Source organism: Limulus polyphemus, unplaced genomic scaffold, assembly GCF_000517525.1.
Source record: "Limulus polyphemus unplaced genomic scaffold, Limulus_polyphemus-2.1.2 Scaffold1866, whole genome shotgun sequence".
Taxonomy (NCBI): Eukaryota; Metazoa; Arthropoda; class Merostomata; order Xiphosura; family Limulidae; genus Limulus; species Limulus polyphemus.
In genome coordinates this window covers 84,433-95,253 of record NW_013667476.1, presented here as the reverse complement: position 1 = coordinate 95,253, position 10,821 = coordinate 84,433, and the positions used below count along the sequence as shown (strand labels likewise).

The following is a 10,821-nucleotide window of genomic DNA, read 5'->3' as shown; positions in this document are numbered from 1 at the left end:
AAAACAAATATTCGATATAGTCATGGAAAAATCTTTTTTAGTTTATTTAAAACACTTCACTAAAAATATTACTTTTTGTATATGAAAGAATTATAATGTTTACTGAAAGACTGCCAAATTTTGTGAAGATATACATATTATATTAAAAGTTAGTAGTATCAAATCTATAAACACTTTAATTGAGCACAAAGAGGTCAGGTGGTCAGTCAAATCGACCAAGCCTGGATTGAAAGAGTTAAAATATGATCATAGCTACATTTTTATACTATATTCATAGGAATACCAATTAGATTTTGAACTCACTAAAACCTTGTGATATGTGCAGAAAAAGATGTCCTTGAAGAGAGGGTTAATGTGCCATATAAAGGTGCACCAACTGTTTCAAGAAAAATTCTGAATAAATACTAAAAGAATATTAACATGCACCTTAATGCCTATGAGTACAGCTTGGTCAAAGTGCCTTATGAGGCCACTTCAACAAAGTAAGGGAAATAATTTAATTCACTTATAGCTTAGTTAGAAAGCCAGTTAAATTATAATAGTTTTGGTTCACTGTAGTTTTTTGAATGTTATTATTTTGTGTTCTTAATTGCATATTTGAAACAGATAAAAATTATTTTATGTAATCCTAGCATCATTACCAAAAAGTAAGGTTAAGTTTCATTGGGTCTGAGAGCAAAAGGCACAAGATCCACAAGTACTAAATTTCTTGTTTATGTATATTTTTAGTTATTATTATTATAAAAGAATCTAGAATGTAAAAATTAAAAAATTAAATAAAAAATATTTAATACCACCAGCACATCTAGCAAGTGTAGCACACAATTATTTGACAGAGCATGCTGGTAACTGAATGCTGTTTTCACAAAAAGCTTAACCCCTTCACTGCTCAGGTGAGATGAAAAAACTCCCACCTCATGTGAAAAAATTTACCATTTGCGACCTGCCCCGAGCTATTGATGTGGGTGCTTCTTCCATACTTATCTCTGGGTAACTGAGAAGTGTAGATATTTTTTATAGGTATCAGAGGTGACATCTATGGGTCACTGGTACAACCAAATATCAGCTAGGAATTCAAATGGTGGCAGGAAAAACTGAAACATCCTATGATGCATCGAGCAGTTAATTATGGAAACATCATATAATGCACACAGCAGTAAAAGGGTTAATTCTGGATATGTACTAAACCTTTTGAAAATAAAATAATTTGTATTTTCCAATAATAAAAACAATACAGACATTATATACATACATTTAATGAGGAAAGCAAGTGATCTGCTTGTTCACTGAAAATCTGTTTTTCTTCCTCCAACATTTTTGCTTGAATTTCATTATTAGTAACTCTAAATAAAAACAAGAAACAGAGAAAGAATATAAGCATCACTACAAAAATAAGACAGTCTTTAGTGATTCACAATTCACAGAATAAAATAAGTTTGATATAGATTAATACACAACAGAAGTAATAGACATCTATAATACCAATATATGATGATGATGATAAATGACATACAGTGTCAACAGAACACGCCATCACAAATCAGTAGTTTCTCTTAAAGTAATTAAAATACTTTAGGCATTTTAAAAAATAGCTTGTTTTATCTATAAATTTATAGCATATATTTCTTAACAAAGATGTCACTTAAAACTTCTGTAGTCCTGCTTGAAACTGATTTCTTTGCACTTTACTAAATAAAGACCACTTTAGAGATTCTGTTCTATTTGCAGCCTGCTTGAAATCTAAAGATGTTTATATTTATGTAATTGTCTCAACATTTCCTAGATAATAAACATGAAACATTTACATCAATGCCTTAATAATATGCTCTACTATGTTAGCATGTCTTGTAAAATTATTATGGGTATAGAGAAAAATCAATACTTTGCTTCAAGTTCCTGTTTTTCTTGCAACAACATTTGTGTTTCTTCTTCAATTTCTCTTAAATCTTTATGTAACTCTTCTGTAGTGCAAAACAACTGCAAGTTTTCTTGGTCACGTTTCTTTAAAAGTTCTAGAGTTCGTTCTCTTTCTTCAGCCAGATCCTACCGGACCAAGAAAAGACAAGATCCTTAAAATGTTGTGAAGATGTTTTTCATGTTTCTAAATATTTAGCAAATAATATCAAAAATAACTTATGGGAAAGTAATGAATACTTGCAGTCATCGTGAAGATTGGTTTGACTTCTATGAAACAACTACATTTGAAATAAAAGACCTATAACATGACTATGTTTTGGAAGAAATAGTTATATATATATATATATATTTGTTCTATAAGTGAAATATATCACCACAGCTTAACATGAGCACTAAATAGAGACAAATCTCTATAAAGCTCTGGCAACAATTGTACAAGGGTAAAAACAGTAAATTTAAAAAGTAAGAGCATTAAAAAATAACTACACATATCAATAAACTCATACTTATGACTCTATTCAACTAAATGCAGAAGGAAGACATCTCAGAAAACCACAAGAGGAAGTGAATTAAAGTACACGCGCATGTTCATCACTTTAGAATAATTTATAACAGAAATTCAGAAAATGTGAAATGGAACCTTTATACGTAGAAAAGGATAATGTAACATTTTATCAGCCATACTTTACATTAATAAATTACTTAGAATTTTAAAGCAACAGAAAACATTTCTTCTTTATTTAAATTTCAAGCATTTTGTATGTCTATGCATTATACACACACACACAGACTAAACACTTTATTTGAAGTTTTTCATACACATTCTTAAAACATATCATTTACACGCATATGCAAAATAGACTGATCATATATTTTTTTTTCAAAAACTACTATTAACAATTTGATTCTTACAGGTAACTTGCCGTTGGATGCTACAAATCTAATTGTTAGTTATCCCAGAACCCAAGAATTTTACCTCCTCCCTAAGGGACCCTGGTTGCCCAATTATTTCAGCCTGTAACTGCTCTACCAAATTAATTTTGTCTTTCCTTGATGACATCCTTAAGCCCATCGTCTCGTCTCTTCCTAGTTAAAAGACATGACGCACTCCGAACTTTCAAGAATTTTCAATTCTGTAGTAGTGAACAGTATATATTCACCATGGACATACAAACATCTACACATTAATTCCCAATAACAATGGTATGAAAGCCCTCAAGCATTACCTATATCTGCATTCTTCACTAAACCGAACTTGAATTAACCCTGAACGGATTCTCCTTTAATGGCAAATTTTCTCAACAAACAAAAGGTGTTGCTATGAGTACTAAAACGAGTCCTTCTCATGCTTCATTGTTTGTTGGTTATACAGAGAATCAGATTTTCTTTACATATCAAGGAACACTTCCTACTCTTTACAGATGTTATATTGGTGACATTGTTGGTGCAACCAGCATACCCTTGTGCAAATTAAATCAATTCTTACACTTCGTTTCCTCCTTCCACCCAGTACTTACATGGACAGTTTCCTCAAAGAGCTTACACTTTTTAGACATTCTCGTCTCCATTGAACATTGTCATTTACCAACTTCAGTACACTACAAACCCGCTATGACTATTTCCATCCCCATCATATATTTCAATCTCTTCCATATTCCCAATTCCTAAGATTGCGCAGACTCTGCAGTGAACAAACTGATTACGAGTCAAAATCTGAAGATATGAAATATTTCTTTATCAGTCGTTTCTACCCCAAGTCTTTATTAGAAAAAGCCACCCAATGCACCCATTCTGTAACTCGACAATACACCCTAACACTTAATTCCAAGTCTACAAACTCTCGATTACCACTTATCTTTACTTACCCTCCTAATACCTCTAAAGTTGGCCAAATCATCAAACAAAACTTCAACATCCTCACTGACGACCCCATAACTTCCAAAATTTTAAAGAACCTCCACTTGTCAATTACATACATGATAAAAGTATAAAAACATTTTAGTCCACAGTGTCATCCAGAAATCTACCCCTAGTGTGAACCCGGATACAGCTTGTTGTCACAGAAAGAAATACATAACCTGGCAATATGTTAACACCACAACATCCATATCTGGCACCAATGGGAAATTTCAAATACGACAATCATTCACTTGCATTTCAACAAGCCCAATATACTGTGTATGCTGTAAAAAGTGCTATATGTTGGTCAAATGGGTCGCTGTTTATGGGATCGTTCAAGTGAACATCTTTCTTATGTAAGAAATAATAACACTACAAAACCCACAGGTAGACACTTTAATAACCTTTCACATTGCATGTCCGACTTCGCCATACTTAGACTCACATTTGCTCCATCCACTGTAACTCAAAGAGAATGCCTAGAAAAACTTTTGATTTTTAGATTAGGCACTGTTAATCCCTTTGGATTGAATGAAAAGTTCTCTTTTCTCTAACTTTATCTTTTCCATTTCTCTACCCTACACTTTTTCTATACTTTCTCACACTGACATTTATTGGATACAACCTTTTCGTTCAATGTTCGCACTCTTTTTCCTTTCTAGCCAGTTCACTTCAGTCACCCACTTTTGTTACCTTTATATTCCTTTCTTTTCACTATCGTTCTTCACTTCTATTTAGTTCACATACCTTTTATTGTTGTACCCCTTTGAACAATATTACCCGATGCACATTTTCATTCATTTTCTTACATTGTTGCCTGTATTTTAGTTCTAAGTTTCCTTTTTTTGTTGTTTATTTACTACGATTAACTTTATTTATACAATTTTTATACTTTTTATTATTATTATATTATTGTTCTTATTTTATATGTTACTTCCCTTACCTCATTTGTAGTTTCAGGAAAATGCTCTCGAGCCTTCCAGCCAAGTGTTATTTGTTCTTTCAACCTAACCCTTATATTAAGTTTCATTGCCACTGGTAACCTAATGAAGGGCTGTTGTTTTATTAATAAAGTTATTTTAATTTGGCGAGTATTTACCACTACATTATATTCTATTTTGCATTTTGTTTTTTCCTTGCCTATGCAATTAATTTATTTCTTACACTGATCATACATAAAGACAAAGCCTTGTATATGCAAAGATGTAGTTACATCATAGAAAGTCTGCAGGATCTATAAGTTTTTCAAAAGGACATTGTAATGGGTACAAGTCTGACAGGAGCATTTTTATGAAAGCTGGCTTCTTTGATCAGCTGATCATCGATATCTATCATTATAATTTCAATTTAAAGAGAATAATCCGTCATTAGGAAAAACTGTGTCTACAAATGCTGGTTACAGACCATAGAAAAAAAAGTATATGACTGGATGCAGTTGTAAAGTGCAACAGATGTAAGGCCAAGTCTTAATTGATCAGCTCTTTTGAAAGATGTAAGGCAATGTCTTAATTTATCAGTTTTTCTCAAAAGTGATGAGAATTTGACTATCTATGAAACAGACATAAGACCATGTCTTAATTGGTCAGTTCTTTCAAAAGTGATGAGAATTTGACTGTCTCCAATGCCACTATGTGAAGACACTACAATAACTATTATTAAAAGACAAACAGTTAAAAGAAATGCTTATCTAAGATGCAAACATGTCTTCTGTAAGCTTAACATATATAGTGTGGACAGTAAATGACTAAAGCATGTGATGGTGTTTGATGAGAAGAACATAATAAACTATTGGCTATCCTGGGTCCCAACCCATACAGCAAAGTGATCTATATGCTCTCTGGTTCATTCTCAACCATTTTGGAGCACTAAATATTCACATTCTTTACTGCTAGGATGATAAGCAAGCACTAGATGTTTGACATTTTAATTCATGATGCAACGATCAAAATTACAAACCAGTTAACAAACTGGTCATTTTGTTAAATATTTAGACAGATATTACATACAAGTGTTTACAATTGCAATGATTAGACCAATTAAGTACAAGCTTGTCATTTCATGAAATACTGAGGAATTGCTTGTATAAATCAGTTTCTACTAGGCACATTACTGACCAATAATTCACAAACCAAGTCTTTTAAAAGGCATATATACAATATTATGTAGTTTCGTGCATGAACTTCTGCCTGTCATACTAGACTCCCCCCCCCCCAAACTCTTGTCTTGTTCATGAATTATATTCTGGTTTTTCCCCCATTTACAAGTCATAAGCACAGTATATGGATATTTCATACATTTTCCTGAAAGAAAAAAGTAGGAAAAATTACATAGGCTTGATGGTTTTATTCTGTTAAAAATTCTCCTGTCACATGTACATCGTAGCTTATCAGACTGACAATAATTTCAGAACTTGTGACAATATGTTTTCATTTGTGAAATTCCTTAATTATTGAGAATTATTCTAAGATTTCTGTTGTATACCTGCTCCCCCAACATTCATCCCCATTCAATTTAGGCTCCATCTAAAAATCCAAATAACAATAATGTCCGATGAAAGAAAAATGACTAATCTATATATTTCTACACAACAGGCAAGCAAAAGTACACAATTAAGGAGTATGGCAAAAGATTTAAAGTCTCTATCTATGCTATTCCTTCTTGATTGTCTGTCATTGCCCTTTTAAGGAGCTCAGAGATACTAGAGGTGTTTGAATACCTTTGACTTCTCAAGACATTTTGTGTTTGGTCAGATGTCTGTCAGTAAGCCAATTAACCCTCTAGCTAATAGCAGATAAAGTGCATATGTCACTATATTTTAAAGAGTAACCTTTAAATTTTAATTAACTTACTTTTTTTTTCAATGTATCTGAATAAATTGGGATCAAACCTTAGCTAATAAATCAGATTTTAATTTTATATAAGATTTAATTTCTTAAAAATTGTATAAGAAAATATTTAAATAAATCCTCAATCTTGTCTAGTATGAAAATCATGACATTTGTTCTCTAGGTCTTTTCCATTCTCTAATTTATTTACTGTAACCCCTCTCTGAAGTACAAAATTTAATGTAAATTAATCATTATAAAATATGTATTATTACGGCAAAGTTTAATTTTTATAGCTTTCAATCTTCTGGAGTCATAAACTAGAAAATCAGACCCACATCCCCTCTTTCATAAATTTAAAATAATTCTCTCTTACATTTCATATAATAACATTTATAATTAACAGAAAGACACGGTTTTAATTTATCAAATGACATATAATGCTATATTGTTTTCAATATAGAGTATTATCAATTTCATATTCAGATTGAAAGTTTATCTCATGGTGTTTGGATAAAGGAACTAAGGGAATTATTTTAAGCTACTCATTTTAATTAGAAAGCCAATTAAACTGTTTGCTTTGTGCATGTTATTATTCCTTGTTCATAGTTGCATTATTTAAGTAAATAAAAATTATTTAGTGCAGTAATACAAGTACCATCAATACAAAAAGAAAGGAAGTTTAAATTTCATCAGCAACTGACAGCAAAAAACAAGAGGTCAAAGTTAAGTACTACATTTCTTGTTTTTCATATATATTTTTTATTATTGTAAAAGTAACTAAAATATAAAAATTAGAAACTAATTAGGTTAGATAAGTTAAGTTAATGAAACATATTATCAGTAATTATTCATGAGGTATACTTGCGACTAGCTTGTCTGTTACATCATTCAATATAGTAACTTATGCTACACGTTTGCTGAGTGATTTCCTAATTGTGCATCAGGATTATTAATTAAACACAGTTTAAAGTGCAATAAAATATACAAAGATGTAGACTTTTCTGAGCCTTAAGTTATATAGGGTAAATAAATATACAGGTAGTGGCCATAAAAATGGAAACACCAATGTAAAGTCACTTAATAGTGTGTTGAGCCACCACATATGGCCAGTATAGCCTGTATGCACCATGGCATTGTGTCTACCAGCATCTGGAATTCTGCAGGAGGAATGTGACACCACTCTTCCACAAGACTGTCAATCAACTCACACCTAGTTGATAGAAGTGGTAAATGCTGTCTAAGGTGTCATTCCAGAATATCCCATACATGCTCAATTGGGTTCAGATCTGGTGGATGAGAAGGCCATGACATATGGATAACGGCAGTGTCATGCTCCTCAAACCATTGAGCAACTACTCGCGCTCTGTGGATGGGGGCACTGTCATCTTGAAAGACACCTCTCTCTCTCTGCAGGACAGATAAGCTGTAACATGGGGTGAAGATGATCACTCAGTACCATTAACGATTGGCATCAACCTTGCCTTTTAAGGGTATGAGTGCACCCAAACCATGCCAGGAATATGTGCCTCACACCATTACTATATCACATTTCCACTGCTTGGTAGTCCATAGCCTGTGCTTTTTTGCACCACTGGACGTGCAACCATGCATTGCCAGGTGTGATGAGCAGTTTGTGCTGTGCAACCCAACTATGATATCCTATTTTGTGGAGTTCTCGACTGACCATTTTTGATGAAACTGGCTGCTCTTGCTCCAGGTTAAAATTTGAGGTCAAGTGATTTGCGAATGCTCACCTGTTTTGCCTTCAGTTCAAATTAATGCACAGACATCATAATCCTGGAGTATGTGCTTCTGCCCACTGTTGCCCTTTGCTGATGATGTCTTTCTCTCAAAGTTTCATGGTGACATCACCTTAGACACAGTAGCTCATGAAACATCAGCAAGTTGAGCTGTCTTGGTCATTGAAGCTCCCACCAAATGCGCCCTAACAATCACCCCCTTTCAAAGTCACTGAGGTCTCCTCTTGCAGCCATGATTACAGACAACAAGGCCTGCCCAGCATTTTTATACATGATCCTATGTATGCTGAGATGTTACTTAATGCTTAATTAATGGATGAACCACAACTGTGTAGTAGCCTCTGCATTATCCCTCATTTACCCAGGTGTTTCTATTTTTTTTTGTCCACTACCTGTAGCTTTCTGTTACAAATTAGTCTTTCTAGAAAGAAAAAAAGGGTAATTCAGAATTATTTCATACTTTTTTTTTTTATGGGGATTACAAGGTTAGTCAAATTAACCAAGTCTAAATACAGTTAAGGTAAAGAAAATAAAAGATAAAATAAAAAGTTCTCCTAAAAGCAAAAGTTTGACATCTATCTAACAGATTTTTAGAGGTTATACAAATTAGATTAAAAAATTTTTCAGATTAAGAAAAGTATTTTTAATCTTAACATGAGAATTCCTTTGCACTTAGAGCAGTCAACAATATATTTATGGTGAAATCTTTAGCAAAAATAATTAAAAAATCTGATTTTTTTGTATAAAAGGCTTGTAAGATTTACTGAATGCTTGCCAAATTTCATGATTATAGACAAACATATTAAAAGTTATAGTATGAAAACTGATGGTTACTTTGCAGTTACAAGGTCAGTCACATCGACCAACCCTGTATGGGAAACAGTTAACCCTATCAACATGGGTCAGGGGTCAAAGGCCATGTCGGTGCATTTGTTATCATGCATTCAAAATATTAGTATTATACATTAGTTAATTTCTTAATTTAAAAGTAAATATTAAAAAAGAAATCCTAAATATTGATTTTTTTGTGTCATGTGGTATGTTGAATGTAAAATTAGTTCAAATTAGATGTTTTTAATGTACAAATACAAAGCCTATACTTTCTTATAAATTAGGAACTCAAATTACTAATATTGACAAACTAGAATATAAAATAAGAACCTCCTATGTTTTCTATTTGCTGCAATGTCACTACATTTACTGAATCAAACACAGTGGCCCTGCTTAACTCTTTCCATTTTTGGAAATACTTGTTTATGTACACGTAGTTCTGAGTATGAAGTGTGAATAACCAATCAAAAGCTCAGAATGTCCCCCTAGAGACTTTCTCAGCCTCTTTGAAGTATTCGGGTATCAAACTCATAACTTTTATGCTAGATTCCAAGTGGTAAGGTAATACTTTAGTGAGCTCGAAAATTCCATATTTTTTAGACCCAAATACAGCTTAGTTACTAAGTTTGATAAAATATAGTGGAATTCTATGATATTGATCTAGTAATTTATGATTTTTGGTTATTTCAAAATGTATATATAAGACCTAAAAAAAGATTATTTCATTTCACATCCTCCGTTTGCAAAATTTGATAAGGCTTAGCAATCTATAGCAAGCAGCAAATGAGAACAAAGTTCGTAACTAGAAAAGATAATTGTTTGCTATACTTCTTTATTTACTGTTCTATGTTTAAGAAAAATAATTTTAAGAACTTATTTGTAAATAGTAATAATGTATTATAACTGAAATGTGACTGTAATTTATAAAATACTAGTCCACTAAAACATACCCAAGACATGTAACTTTGTAAAGGTCAATTTTATACTCTTGGATACGGTAACATGAGTGCACGTTTGCCGCGTCATTGCAACTTCTGTAATGTTAGCTAGGTACAACTGAAAGGTCAATATAATGAAATTAATAAATATGTATAAATGTATAATGTTATGAGATTTAAGCTACTTAGACTAAATATTTGTGTTTGCATATTATAATTTGTAGTCATTCTAGAACGAAAAGAGCATAAGTTATATTTATTTCCTAATTTTTTATGGTGGTTATGAGGTCGATCAAATCATTCCAACTTGTACAGAGATACAGTAATGAAAATAACTGATAAAACAAAAAGATGTTAAAAAAAAAACATTTGATAATTATCTGGAGGTTATAAAGATTTTGCATGTGAATTTTGAAAATATTCTGATGTATAAAAGTACTTTTAATCTTAAAATCAAAATTACTTAGCATGTTGGATAGTCAACATTCCAAGAAAAAAAGGTATGAGAAAAACATCACTTAGGAAATCTTAAAATTTAAATAAAAAATGTGATGATGTGATTACTAATTTAAAAGTTATGGCAAAAAAAAAAAGGAAATAAATATAAATTATGCTTCTTTCGTTCTAGAATGACAATAGATTATAGCA

General features: G+C 31.9%; 1 protein-coding gene across 1 annotated transcript in view; it reads right to left on the bottom strand.

Annotated features, from left to right (window-relative positions):
- Positions 1–10,821, bottom strand: part of LOC106465200 (pleckstrin homology domain-containing family D member 1-like) — a 41,484-nt gene that overhangs the window by 13,934 nt on the left and 16,729 nt on the right. Inside the window, exons 4-5 of the mRNA XM_013925401.1 lie at positions 1,883–2,043; positions 1,253–1,343 (exon numbers count right to left, since the gene is read on the bottom strand). Coding sequence (XP_013780855.1) covers positions 1,253–1,343; positions 1,883–2,043 — 252 coding nt within the window. The remainder of the gene's footprint in view (positions 1–1,252; positions 1,344–1,882; positions 2,044–10,821) is intronic.